The sequence below is a fragment of the Orbicella faveolata genome, unplaced genomic scaffold (genome assembly GCF_042242905.1).
Source record: "Orbicella faveolata isolate gen_17 unplaced genomic scaffold, um_ofav_v1 contig_14, whole genome shotgun sequence".
In the NCBI taxonomy this organism is placed as follows: Eukaryota; Metazoa; Cnidaria; class Anthozoa; order Scleractinia; family Merulinidae; genus Orbicella; species Orbicella faveolata.
Genome location: NW_028301541.1, coordinates 12,097,119 through 12,115,212, shown reverse-complemented (window position 1 = coordinate 12,115,212; position 18,094 = coordinate 12,097,119). Strand labels below are relative to the sequence as shown.

The following is an 18,094-nucleotide window of genomic DNA, read 5'->3' as shown; positions in this document are numbered from 1 at the left end:
GACAACTCTTCGTTAATCAAGCCAAAATACTTCAAAAAACGGTAAACGACACGAACTTCTTTTAAAAACACAACAACTGCTAGCCCTAAACTGTCAAAGCTACCCGCGATAATGGTAAATTAAAAATGGTTCTGAGCGCGCGCGCTATTTACGCGTCAGGCCACTTCTGTAGCTGTAACTGTTTTCTCAACAGTGCTTTTACAATTCTGTGTTTAGAAAATAATAGCTATATAAGGAGTAGACTGTAATGCAAATCACAGGTGAATATCAGCAAGTCTAGTAAGTAATTGGTCCAGTTCAGCTCTATCGGAAGGAGCTTCCATTGTTGCAGATTTTACTACGACGCGTACACTGTGGTAAAATCCCATGATTTTGGACACAGCCTTTAGCATTCGTCCCAAGGAGTACACATCACTGGATGTGCTGTACTGTCGGTATTTTAATACTTCCGGGGCCAAATAGCTTTTCCCGTGTTCATGCGCTCTCTTTTTGTTAGCGGAAGCCGGTGGAAAATTGACAGAAGCTTTGCTACTCTTTCCGAAATCGATGAGGATAGGAGTGCATCTATCGGAATCTGCTCTATTTTCGAGGACGACATTATTAGCCTTGATATCGTTGTGGAGGAAACCTTTTGAATGGACATGCTTTAATGCAGAGCAAATCTCAACAAAGATATCAAGGCATTCTGGAGATGTGATAATATTCGAGATCGCCGCATGATGAAGAGTGCCACTTGTGCCATTTATACCATGGAACTGTGTGACGAGACAAAGTGGCTCTTGTGTAGTGACGACACCTACAATCATAGGTAGTCTTTCATGGTCACCAAGTGCAGTAATCACCTCTGCCTCGTGCATTAAATCCCTTTTCGCCCTCAGCTTGTCCTCTGCAGTATCGCTGTAAATCATCTTCTTCACGACTACGTCAATTCCCCTGTAACGGGCATGATAGCACTGACCGTAGCTTCCACTGCCAATACTTTCTTGATTCAGATAATTGATATGTCCAGGATTAAGTTCTTTTAGTTCTAATTTCATCTCCTTCACAACAAGCCGTTTCTTGACTTTAGGTATTGAGGGCCTTGACAGACCAGGCAATAGTTGTTGTGTTTGAACGTGACTGCAGACCGGCTCAGATACGCCCTTGTCAGCCTTGTGTGGACTGTGTTGAGTTTCGGGTCGTTTGAATTGAGAGATACTCTGCACCGATTTTTTCTGGGACTTTCCTTGAGCCAGGCGCAACATCAACGCGCTTCTCGAGTGCCAGGATTCCGTTTTTGCTGGAACTTTTTTCGCATTATTCAGTTCCGTGTTGACCATGGGTGAAATGCTTCGATTCGGTACAATTCGAGAGGATGAAGCTGCCTTCGGCTGAGCGACCACAGGCGTTTCCTCGTTGTCATTTGGAATCACATGATCTCCTTGAGTCGAAGGTGATTTAACCTTTGCCTTTTTGGCCTCGCGCTTTCTCTTTTTCCACTCCCTTCGGTTTTTTCGTTTCTCTTCTGTCGTATGCTCGCGCGATTTAACTATTCGTTTTTCCCGTTGACCAGTGTCTGCAGTGTCCATCGCTAAACAACTGCTAGCTACTGGTGAGTAATTTTCACGACATGCTAACTTGAAACCTGTGACACCTTGAGATATGGTATGCATAAGTAATTCGTCAGTCACGTTTCTAAACAAATGCATATTTTCACAGGATGTTCACTGTGTAGAATGTCTATTGTTCTCGCGCCATTTACTTGCGGGGGATTACAGATCTAGAGATCAGAACATATGAGTGTTTATTGTTGCTGCTCCGAGATACGCGCTAAAATATCTAAAGTAACCCTGTCTTTTGCTAAGGCGCCTTAAATGATAACAGAGTTGTTCATCGTTGCTGCGAGACACACGCCAAAAAACGTTTTGCAATCTCACGCAAATGATAAGAGAGCTGTTAATTGTTGCTGCGAAACTTTTGCGAGCACGCGGGAAATAAAAAGACAGTTACTTGGTGTTACCGCCAAATACATGCACTGTGTGTTTTGTTGCTTGTCACTTCGTTACTGGGAGTAGCAGAACGAGTCCGAGGCGATCAACAAAAACGATCAACAAAAACAGGATTATTTTTTAAAATAAAACGAGAGGACTTTACGCTTTGGACTGCCTTTAGACCGTCAACACATATTGCACACGGCGGGAGCCGGAAACGTACATGCATATTTAGTTAATTACCTTTCACACATTTGTAAATTAATAAAAGAATATTAGTAAAGCGTCTGTAGCAACCAAGGCTTCCAACAGCGTCCAAAAAAACCCTCTATGAGGCTCCTCATGCGCCCTTTCTACTCTCCATTTTGGGTAGTTGGTAAAGTCAGGTGACATGATTTACGCACAAAGACGTCGTCTGGCTTAAAGTTGAAGCGACATAGTGGGACGTTTGGCTAATTTTGGGATGTGAAAGGGAAAATAGAAAATGGCATTGGTTGTTAAAAACTTGTAGAAAAGGTTAGTTTAAATGATTGAATGAATGATTGAAGGCGAATGATTTTATTCGCCATCTTTTGATATGACTGTGTGACCTATTTCAATTTAAGGTGCATCGAGCTAAGCTGTGCATGAGAAGAAGTTGAGAAAGAGGTTTATCGAGAATTTGCTTTTATCTTGTTACGATATGTACTGATCATATAGTACAGTCGGCTCTGCTGAGGAAAACGAAACTTCATTTATTTTAGTTGCTGTAACTTTAAGGAATGAAATATTATCGTTATCAGCAGGATCATGATCATGTTCATTGGAAGTTAGTGAAGACGATGCAAACGTCCGATGTATCAATAGAACTAGGGGATCTCATTTACTAGAGTTGTAATTATATTGAGCTTATACTAAGATTCAACTTTTGATATCATTTCGTTTAAAAAAATTCGTAGGAGCTGATTCAAAGCTACCATAAATTTTGACTTCCTCTTTCCACACCTACAACTCATGCTAGTGCAATGATAATCAAAGAATTATGAGGGACAGTGCTGACAATGTTGACCTCTTTGAAGAAGGTAAGCACTACAAGACTGATTAATGTTAAGAGGAAATATAATGTTGGAGTAACTGCAGAATATCCTGGCACTCGATGACCACTTCATTTACATGTTTGCTAATTATGACAGAGTATGATGAATATTTATGCTTCTGATGGCGTGACAAGGACTGATGATGATGATGAATACAATTGACGATAGCTCTGCTTAATTACATGACAGTACATGTATGTAATGTTTGTTGAAATGGATTTGGTTTTTTTAGATTCAAAAGAATTTTGTGAAGTGTTGACATCGAATCATGAGTTGGTTTCAGTGGACTTTATCAAATGAAGCTACCTATGACTGTGTCTTGCATGCATTGCTGTGTTCGTAAATTCCATGTTGGTGGTGAATACAAAGGAAATGAGACTCACTTGATGATTACAGAGGGAAGTAATACTTATCATAGAAAATAAAGATAACATTTCGTTTATTTAGCAATTTTTGGACATAAGCACTTAGATCATTTCTGAGGGATTAGGAATATAATGTTTTATCTAAGATTTTGTTCATACATGTCACTTGAAAAAGTAATAGCCTATATTAAATTCACATTAGGTTTTTGATATGTTTTTAAAACTCAACATTTTAATTTAAGTTGGGCAGTCTTTATCCATCCAATGGATTGTGATCTTCAATTGTGCCCAGGGAATATATTATTTACTTATTTCAACAAAAACATGTTTTGTAGTATCGAAAACTTGCTCTATATATATATGTTTTGGTTTACTTTATACTGTATGTACACCTGTACATATTATCTTTAAGTTAATTAACACAACTTTGATTTGGCAATAACATGTAGTGATGATCACTGTTGGAAGCTGAAAAAAAAAGAAAACAAAAAGACATAGATTAAATGCTGTATAGGTGTGTGCTATTTTTTTATATTGGCTCTGCAGTGAGTAAATTTTAAAGAGATTTTATGGACTATTAGTACTTGGGTTTCAAATTTAATTGCTGTGTACAGTGATTTCCTTGAAAGACATTGATATCTTAAAGTAAATCTTAAGTTGGAAAGCAATTAAGACATTGCAATTCTTGGATCAGTGAGATTTGAAGGGAGTTGTGATATGGTAAAAATTTCTCTCAAAAAGGGTGTAGTCTTTTAGTTTCATTTGTTGTAATTAAAGTAATATTTATCTAACCACTATCTAAATGATGTTTCCATTTAGGGGTTGAAAATAATTGTTGTAGTTGTGGTTCAGTTACCATCATGAAAATTTGAAAAGAAAAATTTGCTTTCCATGCTCACTGTATGAACAGAACAAGAATGTTTAAATATTCTTGAACAATCTGTCTATGCAGTGAGCAGTATATAAGGATATTTCAATGTCCAATTCATTGTTGTCAATATTAAATATCTTGAATGCTTGCATAGAAATAATGACAATATACAGTGTATACCATTGGGGAAAACAAGCTTAGCTGACTTTGAACAGAAAAGAAATAAGAAAGGAAATTAAAAGTACTTGATTTCTACAAAATCTGTACTTTACTGTGAAATTTTCAATTATTGAAAAAGAAGCTGAGATAACATTGTGGTTGGATAATAACTGGTACATGTGCATTTACATTGAATGATTTATGTTTAAACTTATGCTGAATGGTTAAAGATTTTTGATGAAGAAGGGAATTTTTTTCAAGTGAAGGGCAGGAAAAAAGTTTGAAATCCAGTTGTCCAGTGGGCTAGTACATTTCAGTTTTTAATTGGCTTCAGCATAATATTAGTTGCCCATTAGGATGCATTGGTGAAAAGAAACTAGAATGATTGTATTTTTCGTTACCTAATGTGGAATCTACTACAAACTTAGTTTCTTAGTAATGCCAGATTTCTATTGTACACAACATCCAATTTGGTGGCCAGTATGAGAATCAGAGGACGAATGCAGGCAAAGTATGCTTGGATTTGAAATTAATCCATGCTTTCAACTTATTGTTTTGCTTATCTTGCAGTCTTAAATTTTGTAATTATTTTTTGATTGGAAATTATCACTCACATGACTGCTGTCAAAGGCTATAATATTACTTGCCTAGAGATCACCAAACTTTCATTCTCATTTGCTTAAGAGCAATATTTAGTGGCAATTGGACCTGAGGTTTTTCCTACTCTGTCATGTTGAAGAAGACAAAAAATTATATTACCTGATAAAGATGAAATGCTCATTTCTCATTGCCAGAATTTAAAGTGTGTCAAAGACTCAGATGTTTTCTTTGTTTTACACTCATTACAAATCATTACAAATGAACATTTCCTCTTTAGCATTTATGGTATTCAGTCAGCTGAAAATTCAGTATAATTTTTTGTTATTATTTTAAAATGTTTTTTTTTTTTTATTGGAATTGAATTGCAGCAGATGTTGGTAGTTAACATAATAGGCCAAACTAAAAACTTTGATACTAGTTAAAATATCAACTATTTTGTAGATTTTTCTGGTGATTTGTCATTTGTAATGTATAAAAAAAGAGAAAAATCTTTAAGGATCTATTAAATAATTTACCTGTATGTTCATTTAAGGTCTTGTATATTTTTATCCAGTAAATTCCTAACATAGAAACAAGTTTTGTTGAGTCAAAGATAATATTGTGTTTATATGTTAACTAGAAATGCATGGTAAATTTTGATTTTACATTGCAGTGAATTGTTGGGAACTTTTGTTGTATTTATATAAATTTATACTTAAAGGTGATTTCCAGTTTGAGTCTGCATACTCTTTAGAGTTTGTTTATGTGATTTGTTTTGTTTGATATATGACGTCACAAATGTGAAGATTTTGTTACTACTTACATGAAATAAATTCAAAGTTTCACCTCAACCACCATTATGTTTTGTTCTTTCTGATATCAGTTGATGAAATAATTTTGCAGCTGTAAAAATCAATGAAGCAGTTTAAAAAAGAATTTGAAAGGCCTAAAAGATAAGGTATATGGTTTGTAACGAATAACATTGATTTGTATTCCATTGAGTGAGAATTTTTATGTTTATAAACATTAGGGAGCTCAACTTCATTTCCAGGGTCTCTCATCTTACCACCCCCTGGAGTGAGCAAGGAGAGACCCTAGTTGGGTCTGGTCACATGTCACTTTGACAATTGAGAACATCAGGGAAGATTCCTCTATAATCAGCAATTTGTCACATTGAGCTTTGTCAAATTCAAAGTATCGAGCTGCGACTGCAGTTACCTGCGGTGTTTAACAGTACTTAGTCTTCAGGCTGAAATTTCGAATAATGTCTATTCCAATGTTTATCTAAAGGTTAATGAAGTCTGTCTCAAGGCAATTTAACATGGTCACGATGTTCAGCGTTGCTGTCTTACCCACCAGATTTATGGAAAGTCAGTCATATTTCAACTGAGGATGTTGAGCAGATGCAATTTCATTATGTAGTAATTGATGACTTTCTCCTTTGAATGCACTCAATCAAAATTGATGCAAAAAACATAAGAATGTCTCTAGGAAAATGGATAGCTTTCTCAAAGTAAAACTATGGCAGTCTTTGAAGGAAAGCTGGATGAAGATAAATATGATATTTGTGCAATGTACTGTGCTTGCAAACAGTTATAATCAAATAGTTGGGCCTGCAGGGTCACAATTCACTATATAAAGGGCTCGACACTAACAGTAGCCAACAAGCCATAGACTAGTGGAAATTTAGTTTTGGCTAGTAGGTTTCTGATTTCCACTAGCCACTTTAAATTTGGCTAGTAAACAAAATGAAATTGGCCGAACTAGTAACTTTGTCTTCCTCAAGGAAGACAGACACTAACACTTTTCAGAAACAAGGTCAGAATTTCATAGTGGACGTATCATGTTTACTTTTTGCTGTGAATTTGACAAACAAGACAGCATTTTCTGAAAGCATACATCAATGTTCTTTTCTTGTTTCAAAATTAGTAGCACAAAACATGAGCATCCTGATAAAATCACGCCCAAAATCATGCAGAACTGTAAAGGGATAACATTTCATTAAACATAACAACACACATGTATACTTAAGGTGATAAGGTGTCTCGATACTGACAAAACTTACCACTGCAGATAATAATTAGATGAGAAAATTTTATTTCCTTCGACATTTATTAGCAGTCAAATTTCGATAATGCTACTTTTGGAACAGTTTGAATTCAACAGCTCCTGTCTGTGAAGAGGCTGAAAAAGTCTCGACAGTTTTTACAATGAGGTCTCAATATTTTTACAAGGTAGTCACAAAGAAAAACAGAATCCTGAAAGTTGAAGTGACTTTGGCTTTCTGTGGTGAATTAAAAGGCCTTAAAACTCTATAATTATTTAATCGCCATTCGTAAGACTTGCACTTCATTCTGGGCCAAAGATGAGTTAAAGATCTTCCATACACAGCCTCGGCTGCTGTGTGCAATTCTCCATTTGTCTTCTTGAGGAGATTTTTACAAATTTTGATGTAACATCCTTCACTGAGCTACATAAACTTCAGCAACTTGAATTTCTACTATCAGATGATGGATAAGTTTTCCTCAGCATTTGTAGAATATTACTGCTGGACATTGCTGCAGAATATCATATCGTTCCAGGTTTACTTTGGTGACAACACATCTTGCACTCCTGTACGCTAAGTATAGACAAAATTCCTCCTAGGCCGTTCATCCCTTCAATAATTTAATTGTCATCTCCCAGATTCTGAGAGACATGTGACCAGACCCAACCAGGGTGTCTGTTCGTTGGCTTCAGGGGGTGGTAAGATGAGAGATTTTGAGAATGAGGTTGTGGGGAGCTGAGACCCTGCAGTATGGACTGGAAATCATCTTTAACAATATTATTTGTTGAAGTTGAATAATTTTTTTGGGATAATTTTCAGAGGTGAACATCAAAGATTACAGAATGATAGACTACCACATAAAAACACAGACCCAATTGTTTGTTTGCATGTACACATATGAAGTTGTATACAGTAGTTTTAATACTAAGCTTACATGTCCATCGATTGTGAATCAATTTACTCATCAAGTTCAGCAGTAAAACAAACGAGCAAAACACTGCGCAAAATAAATTCATCTGATATCTTTGTTTTATCATTGTTGATTTCATTCACTGTTGTCATTATTGGTTAAAAATGAGTAGCTTTAGTTTGAAGAAAAATAAATTTTGGTCAATCGATCTTACCTGCTGGCGATCAATGTAGCCATTGTGCTTACAATTTTTAAATATCTTGAATGGGAGTTCTTGGAAAGATTCATTCTTTCAAATATCTTGGACTTGGAGTGATGTCTCTCGAATACAGTGAAAATTAAAATTTTGTTCATGTTTACTTACTGAGATGACCATGTGTATTTCCTGAGATTGTAAAGGTGGCAAGCTTAGTAATCAGGTTCGAAAATGTTATATTCACCGCCCAGTGCGGTGAATATAGTATCATATAAGCTAAGGTTTTTGACCAATCATTTTGTCCAATTGTTATATTCACCTCTGGAAATTATATAATAAGTTAAACTCCTTTATTTTAAACTCTCAGGGGAAATGACAAAGGGTTGGCTTGAAGGGTTGATCCAAGGGAAATTGTTTTGAATGCAAAATAATGGGGGATTTGAAATACATGTAAGTGAGTTCTAATTAACAGGGTTCAACTGTACTTATAAAAGTTATGGTTTGCATGAACAGTAATCATTGGACTCTTTAATTTACCTCATCTGTTTCAGCACTGTCAGCAATCTGGTATATAAAAACGAATAATAATTGCATTAATGTTTGTTTGGAAGTGTTTGGTGGTGCAATATTGATGAAAGGAAAATCCTATTTCAGTTACAATCATAATTTTTAGGACTGGAATACTTCATATAGAAGTAATTAGAAGCTTGCATATATTTATTAATGGAAACATGATAAAAATTGTAATTGCTAAGCCAAAAAGAATAAGACTGTGGTAAAGAAAAATTAGCGGCTGTTTTGTAATTTGTTACATTACATCGCGTATGGATTCCTTGAATTTTATTATTGCACATGAATGTGCAAAACAAATAACTAAGTAAATAGTCAGTAACTAGGTACAAAATGTAGGAGTAGAATGTGGAGGTGGTAGTTATTGGGACTTGATAAATGAGAATTTTTTATACATGTAGTTGTAAAAAGACTGTTAATGAATTGAAAGGTGGATTAAGTCATAGCCAATAACAGCATCTCATAAAAGCGTAGTAAAAGGTAGTGTTTAAAGTATAGTTAGTGAAGAAAAATCAAATGAATTGATGGATTTACCTGTTGCCAGTGTAACATTTGTTCTTTAAGATCGTGGTAAATTTGTCTACTCACCTATATAATGGATACAAGATTCTGCATTTATTTATTTATAGCTACTAAAAAAGAGTAAATATTGTCAAATGCACTATGTTTTATGGTAGTACTGAATGCCTTATTGTTGAGTTCATAGTAAAAAGGAAGTCACTGGGAAATGGAAATAATATTTTAAATAGCAGAACACTAGGATAAGAATATATTTTCAGAACTTATACTACAAAAAGTTTATGTTGAACTTACATAAGGCTTTATTTTTGTTTTAAAATTAAATATTGCAGGGCTACAAATAATTTCCCGGCTGGTGCAGGTCAAATTGTCTGGTCAAACCTACAGTGTATTTTACGTTGGACATATCCCATTTTTGGTTGGACAAACTTCAATTACATCTTATTACTATAAAAGTGCCTCCTCTTCCTTCATATGATGTTTAAATATGAAACAAGTAAATTTTCAAAGCATTTATTGTACTTGAGCAATGATCTCAATGCAAGAAAAGTGGAACTTCTGGTACAGCAAAATCAGTATCACATTTGTGCTAAAAGTTGCAACAATAGCCGGAAATTTTATGACTATTATGAATCATTTATTAAAAGTTCTTGGACTGGTAGTTAAGTATTCGCCTTTTCCCCCTCCTTTTTAACAAATGCCAATAATATTGAACCTTAAATATTTAAAACTTGACTGCTCTAAATTTTTCCCTTACCAGCGTAAACGACTGGACAAATTATCTGGCCATCTAAGGATTTGACCAGATAAAATCTATTTTTAACTGGACATTGTCCGTTTACCGGCCGTTATTTGGAGCCCTGTATTGGCTTGTATTAAAGATGAATAAACATCCCATCTGATGTTAGCCTGTGAACAAGTTTCATAGTAAGGTGTATGGGTAGGATTGAAATAATGGACTGTTGGGCATTTTCTTAGGAGGAAGAATCCGTAGGGAACTTGTAGATATAATAGTTTTAATGTAGCTGATCGATAGTAAGAAAATCTGGTATGACAATTTAATTAGTTACATTGTGAGCATTTTTCACAGTTCAGTGTGATGTGTTGCAAACTGCTGAACTTCTATAATTTTTCAACATAGCAACAAGCCTTTTGTGGCTGGAGTCAAATTAGTAATAAATTATATTAAGGTTTACTGAATTGTTGTTTATCTAAATTATGAGTAGTTTTTGTCTGTTTTCAATTTTGGTATGCAAGAAAGAATTAAGTTAAAACATATAGTCACAGAAGATTACTTAAAGGAGAAGGTCACTACAAAGAATGGATATTTTTTGTCAATGCTAATAATTTGTCTCCAATAAGAGGCCCAAAATTCAACATTGTTACCAACATTTCAGGCTGTATTTTTGTGATGTCATTTTGTGTAAGATATTTTGTCCAAATGGCTTGCAACAAGCCTTTGAATATTTTGCTGACCCTGTAAAGGATGCAAAGTCAGTTGCAAGGTTTTTTCTTTCCATCAATGTGAGTTGGATGGAATGACGTCACATAAACACGGCCTGGCTGCCAAGTACACTTTCAAAGTAGGGGTCTCTGAAGTTGCCTCATTTGAGATAAATTTGTTCAGGATAGCAGGTACTTCAGTGGCTGAAACTTCGTGAGTGGAAAAGTTGAATGTTTACTTGCTATGGGGGAAGACAAAAAAGTAACCTTTTTGGAGCAACCTCCTTTTTTGAGTTCTCATCATACTGATGAACTTGTAACATTATAGTGTCATGTCATCAGGGCTACTACATACTGTTAGACAATTTATTTGTTGGAAAATTTCTTAGCTGTTTGAACGGATGACTATTTTTTGAATGGATAACTTCAGCTATTTGAACAGATCACTATTTTTTTTTTGAACAGGTAGCCTTAGCCATTTGAATTTGAATGGATAACCTCAGTTTTTTGAACAAATGAATATTTTTTTTGAATGGATAACTTCATCTGTTTGAATGGGTGAAGAGTTTTTTTCAAATGGATAGCAGCAGCCATTTGAACGGCTGGAAAGTTTTCTGAATGAATGACCCAATCTGTTCAAATGGCATCCTATTGATCATGAATGGATGACAAATGGATAGCAAATGGCAAGCAAATGGTTTTTAGATGTTTGAATGGATACCTATTAGTGTACATTTTTGCGTGAGAGGTCGCATATGGTGCAGATAACAGACTTCAAATTTTGTTTCTGTCACCATTATGCTTCAGTCAACATCCAACAAGTCACATGTACGTAGTCAATTCCATCTTTTGTCTCTTCTTTTTTTTACTCATGGCATTTTGTGCCTTGTACAGAAAGCTATATTGTGTTTTTACAAACTTGTTAATTTTTTGTTTGGTTTTGTGTCCGTTAAGTTAAGTTAAATTATAATGTTGTATTAGGATGTTTACATTTTAATGTCAACTACATGTATATTTCATTTTAGCATCAGCTAAACTGATGGGAAATAGCTTTTATGTAACGACTGATGTACCTACTTTTTTGCACTTATTGGTGACTTGTGCAAGTGTTTGAGCATCTGATGGTGGAATCTAAAAAATTAAAATGTTTTTAGTTTTCAGTCAACCAAATTTATATATATATTTTTTTGTTCTGACTACTTCAAAATCACAAGTAATCTGAAATTGTGTTTTAATCAACTGTAGGGGCATGTTACTTGTGTTGTTGTGATCCGAGGGCATGGATCCATCATGTGTATTACTCCTCTTACACTCAGTAAATGATTTTGCAGCCATGTAATGTATATTGGTAGTTCCAGTAATTGGTGATGTTCATGGTGAGATTTCCTAAAAGACAAGTCCTGTCATTATTTGTATGCAAAGAATAAACAATATATCAATGCGTTAAGATTTATTTTGTACTTACTATGCAAGTGTTGAGGGTCTTAATGCAAAATATTAAATTTACTGAAATTTTGTTGTTTATTTGTTAGAATAACAGTAAAAATGTTAGTAGTTATACCAATGAAGTATTAGAAATGACACTTGTACTTATGTTGTGATAAAGCATTTGCAGCATGAAGGCGGTCTAAAAAAATAGGTTTGAATACATTTGTTATTTTGGGGCCTTGTAACAGCTGTAGTTAAAATTATTATGCTGAAAGTCATAAAATTAACATAAAAAGCCAGTAATAAGCGTTTTTGTTAAACTTTATGGAAATAAGTGTACTTACGGTGTTGGCGTTGATGACTAGATGAATTAATGTTATAGGGTCATTGTCTGTGATCTAGGAAAAGTTCATGAATAAAACATTTAAAACATGGGGTAAATCTGTAGCTATCATATGCTAATAATGCATAATTTTCACCTAAGATGGTGTCAGCTATCTTAAGCGATTACCTAGGCTTGACATTTTGGGTGGTCACTTATGGGAAGTTCAACTGTGTTAAAAGTCATCTGTTATGTAATGTACATCAACCAAGGAGAACTATAATTTCTGTTAACCCTGGACATTTTTTCGTAATAATTATAAAGTACTTACATCTGGCATGTCATCTAGAATGATTGTGATTTATAAAGAAAAAAGTTTAATATATAGATTTAACGAAGGCTAAAAGTGAAACTTTTGGGCTGGGTTGTTTAAAGTCTGATTAAGCTAACCCAAGCTAAGCAGGAATTTTGATTTGAATTTAGTATCTTTGCAGTGAGATTTTCTGTTTACAGTCTTTGGCCTTCTGTTTTGAGTTTGAATAATCTCAAAATACACAAAATATAAGAAGTGATTAGAAAAATCTTTGTATACAAGATAAATTTACACTTCAGTTAACTTTTAATCCTGGGTTAGTGTTAATTGGCTTCCAAACAACCCGCCCTGATGTTAACTTGACATGAACCCACAATTCATTTGAAAATGAACAGCTGGTCAGTGGTCATCTTAAAAAACTGTGACCTCAATGAGCTCTAAACTTGAGTGTGTGATATGGTCACGTGATACTGGTCAGCAAATACCTTGTTTCACCAGGTGTCAGTTGACTATAACATGGGTGTCTAATATCAAAGAGGGACACAATAAAACTAAGGCTGCATGTGTCTGTCAACCTTTTAGCTGGAGTATGGTTGCCAGCTTGTGTGATTCAGCTGTCACTTCCACCACCATTATGCATACGTGCCCATGAACAATACTGCTAGCCATCATGATTAAACCTTGAGAAAATCATTTCATGGGTTTCCTTTTCTTTCCTACATGAATATGGTGACCCTCTGGTTGGTGGAGCTTGATAAGTGGCCGTTCACAGGATGTCTACACGCCCATCTGGCTAAAAGCTTGTTAGTGCATGTATATGTTACCTTATACAATGTTATAAAGAGCTATTTACTTAGAGAATAAATAGTTATTCGAATCACATACATGGAATTTGTAGGACAGAACTATGACTTGAACGACTCAGCTGTAAATCTGTAAAAGAAGAAGATAGTCTGAGTGTTTGGTATTAGAATAGTGAAAAATCTAATGGGTAATTACTTGTAAAATATGCTACAGTGTACAATAGTTCCAAACAATATTTAATTGAATTCTTGAAACGAGATTTAGAGGCATTATCAGTTCACCTTGTATGGCTATTGATTTCACTTATTTCTGAAAATTCATTTATATTAGCCTACTTTTTGACATTTTCGTTGAATGGTGCGAAGTTTCTGGAATAGCATGTTACATAGAAATATTGAAGACAATTATAACAGCAATGCTTACTCTCTTGATATGGAACAGCTCTGTTTGAATCCAACAGTGAGTCTATGAGAGCAAGATATTAGTGCTGGATGTTAAAAAGAATATAAGATCGGGTAAATGTGAAGAACAGGTCCTGAAAAGACAGGTCAACTGTCAGCTGAGAGTTGACCGGCAGTTGATTTTGGGAGCTCTTCTTCATAATAATTACTAAACATTTCCTTGTGAAAAATGTATTATTTACACATTTATTGTTTTTAAATTAACATTTTCCTGAAGTCTCAAAGAGTTAGTTGTTGTAATGTTATAATTATTTTTGTTATATCTCCCAACTCAAATACGTTTTCCATTGGAGGACAACGTGTCACGTGCCATGGGTCAAAACTCACTAACTCCGTAGGGTGAACAAAACTCTCTAATTCCCTAAGAAAACAATAACTTGAACTTTTCACTCACATGTGATCAGGTCATGCACCTTGAAATGGCGGCAAATTTGTGTGCCAGTCGGCCTGATGTCAAAAAGCCATTGAAGTAGGACAACGTTTCTCATTAGAGAAGGCATTCATTATTCAAGAAAAGGAATTTATAATTGCAAAAACATATCAGATTAACAGTGGAGAAAGTTTGAACATTTTATATCTTCAAGCTTTTAATTTGCGCCAAAAATGGGTGGCTCGTGTTCACCAATTCGCTCTTTGATCGCTGTCACCAGGTAGGAAAATGGTTGTGTCATTTACAACAAAATATGCTGTTTCTCGTCAAATTAAATCAAACCCAGAATTCTCGAGTGAAGCATTATAGAATCTAAGGCTAAGCAGCTTAATTATTGTCTTTATTTTTTGTTAGCTGCAAAGAAAAAGACTGTTATTGTGTCGTTTTGGTAGCGGGATAGCTCGGACTGTCATTCGTACTGCAAGCACAGCCACTGTAGGTGTCAAGCAAACCATTTTTCACAGTTTTTTTTCTATTTTTGGGTCGGGAGGTATAACTAAACACTTAATGATTGGCCCCTCGGGAAACAGTGAGTTTTGTTTTCCCTCGACCCTCAATGTTTCTCTTGGGGCCAGTCATTAAATGCTTATTACTGTGATACACTAATAATACAATTATGTAAGGGGATATATCATTATAAAAGTTACATTGTACTACTACAGCAGAAATTGTAAAATTATAGTTGTATTAAAATTGCTAACTGCTTAATCATGTAGTTTGTATCAGTGCTTTTCAAAGGTGTCACTGTGCTACATGTCTTTCAAGCAAAAAGATGGTTATTAGTGTAGGAAAGTTCAGTTCCTGAAGGTTCTTGTTGCAAGCTATGTACTACTATATGTTTAGCTATTGATTTAAGATGGTCCATGCAAAAAAAAATTTCAGTTTATTAACGTCACAGTTAAGGTCACAGTTTTAGGCTCCTTGTTATAAGTTACGTTACAAAGGACTGCTTACAGAAATTGACGATTCTTGGTACATGTACTTGCTCACTGTTGTCTGACTCTGTAAGAATGAAATATAAAGTTTGTAGAAACCAGTATTCTCCTTTTATCTTTGAGGCATTTTACTGAAGTACCAGTATATGTGTCTTAAATTTAATTCTCAGGTAGGGAACTTGTGTACTCAGGGGTTATTTTATTATCATCCAAAATCTTTTGAATGGATGTTCTACTGTAGTTAAAGTCAATACAAGTTCCTTGATTCATTGATTGAAATAAATATAGTCCTTAACAAACACTTAGGCAACTGGACCAGAAAGTTGTAGTCTTAATATTTGTCAATATTATTCTTGAACTACACTATTTTTTTGAATGTCCTATTTATTTCAAGCACTTTTGTGTGTATCCCCATTCAGAGATTTAAGTCGAAAATTATTCTTGATGTTTTGAAGATACACAAACAATAATAATTTTTAATAATTATTTAATCTGTTATAACAGATGATATTTACTGTTAATAAATGATTTCCATGGAATTTTATTTGTGACTTGTTTTTGATCTTGAGGCTATGTATTTTTTAGTAGTCTGTCCACAGATGTTGTTCTTTTTCTACCAATTTTTTTTTTTCATCATTAAGGTACATGTAACATAGAGCTCTAGGCTTGATTTCTGCCACTTTTTTGAGTGCAATCTGTATTCCTCCCCAAGAAGAAATGGAGGGAAGCCATTTGTCTTGACACACATGTAACTATGGACAGCAAGGAGTGCTGGAGCCATGGAGCGGTAGCCAAGATTTCTTTTGGTTATTATAGAACGACTAAACAATACGTGTTTTATGCATGAAATCTGTGACAAACAAAAAAAATTAAGGAATAAAATGAATTTTATCATTTACAAACTACACTGTAGTTTGTAAAAGACATATGCTTTGTCTGTGTCAGAAACAAAGTGTGTGTCTTTGTTGATATATTCCTTCACTAAAAAATGAAATTTAAGCGACATTTGGTAAACAACTGTTTTGAAAAACATGTTGCGTGACAAAGTTCTTTACTTTTCCACTAAGACTGCATTTAGACATGTAGAATAATTTGATATGCTGTTTTAATTATACATAACTTAAAACTTCAACTTAAAATTTCAATTCTGTCTAGCTTCACCAGAGACTAGTGTCACCTTTTTAACACATCTATTTAACTGAGTGTTTTGTATCTTGAGCTTGATGTTGAAGTGCTACTGAAACGAAATTTTTGTACTCTCTTTTATTAGCCCAATCTATAGTTTCAAACATGCTTAAAATAATGGTGAACTTCATTTCTGTCAAATCCTAACGGAAAGTGCTCTTTTTAGCTCCCGAAATCGACTTTTTAGAACAAAACTGTGTCCAGTCTCTGGAACCGAGTTTAAGGACCTTGTGACATGACAGGTTGTATCCACGCAGGAAGTGCTATAGATTCTCTCTTGTTTTCACTAGATTTATTCAAGTTTATTCTTCATATTGTCAATACCTACTAGTTTTCTACCTTGTAATTTCTGTCTAGCCTTGACAGGAAATACATATCATGAATGTTGGAGGGCGCCAAAGAGTGTAGATTCACCAAAATGAATGCTACGGATTTGAACAGCTCAGTTAATACTTTTCGAACATCTTGAGTACTTGATTGGAGACTTCAAAGACGAGTGTGGCAACTTTTATATCATGTCCTGAAGCCTAAACACGATATATCGCCATCTGGTTTCAGCCTGGTTCTGAAATTTGGATTCTCATGTTTATCTAAGGTCTATTAACAAGGTTTGAGTATATCCTTGGCAACTTTACTGCATTAAGCAGTAAGCGCATCAGCCATCCGCACAATCATGAAGTTATTAACAGCCCACAAGTTTTGAGTCGAGTACTTCTTTGCACAGAGAGAGCATCTTTTTATGATACTTATAAGTGAGAGTTGTTGTGGTAGACAAAGAGTATCTTTGAAAATTGTGATCCACAGCAGGGTTTGCTTTATTGCCGCATACGTAAATGAAGCAGGAATTTTGCTTCTCTTTTACATGTATTCCCCAATTGCAATATTTTACGGCCAATGGATTACTTTGAGTTCTTTAGCTCATGCTTATGTCTATGATCTTCATTTAATAGTATCCAAGTTCAAAACAATTCATTAACACATCACTAGTCTACACTCCTTTTGAAGGTTTATTTAACAGAATTTGAACTAATTTGCATATATGACCTTTGGCCGGCGACATTGTCATGCTTTCTCTCGTTTCCTGAAAACACACCTGTAGGGGCATGGCAGCTTAGTTTATCCCTTCATAGTTTTAAATTCGCTCCTTCCGTATAAAAGAAGAGGGTTTCTTAAATTGTTGCTGTTGTGATAACTTGTAGGATGTAGCAGATACAACTGGACTAAAGGTCACTGCACATAGTACAATCTCGTCCATGGTGAAACTCACAAAGCGTCTGGTTTCCTTGAAGCGAAGCGACTCAAAAACTTGAAGTGTTGTTGCTACGATTCATGCAGCAGCACTCCGCATATTTTCAAAAGCCGGTTTCTCTTGTTTTCATGTCTTTTTTACTTTATGAGTGTAGATATTGTTTAATTGAGTGCTGGCCATTTGACCAAGTGTCCTGATCATTTTGCGATTTAAGAACTTGCACTCGTTTGCTTGCTTACATAAAATATCCTGGAAATATCCA

At 34.8% G+C, this 18,094-nt stretch overlaps 2 protein-coding genes across 2 annotated transcripts; both read right to left on the bottom strand.

Annotated features, from left to right (window-relative positions):
* Positions 1-30: 30 nt before the first annotated feature.
* On the bottom strand, positions 31-2,309 carry LOC110053129 (uncharacterized). Its single transcript, XM_020759317.2, has one exon. The coding sequence runs from the start codon at positions 1,686-1,688 to the stop codon at positions 255-257; it is 1,434 nt and encodes a 477-aa protein (XP_020614976.2). The 5' UTR covers positions 1,689-2,309; the 3' UTR covers positions 31-254.
* Positions 2,310-3,468: 1,159 nt separating this feature from the next.
* LOC110046572 (uncharacterized) lies at positions 3,469-13,917 on the bottom strand. Its single transcript, XM_089286027.1, has 7 exons — positions 13,908-13,917; positions 13,654-13,679; positions 12,478-12,531; positions 11,783-11,836; positions 9,278-9,331; positions 8,711-8,737; positions 3,469-3,879 (listed from the first exon to the last, which is right to left on the bottom strand). The coding sequence occupies exons 1-7, from the start codon at positions 13,915-13,917 to the stop codon at positions 3,787-3,789; spliced, it is 318 nt and encodes a 105-aa protein (XP_089142153.1). The 3' UTR covers positions 3,469-3,786.
* Between the last annotated feature and the right edge of the window lie 4,177 nt (positions 13,918-18,094).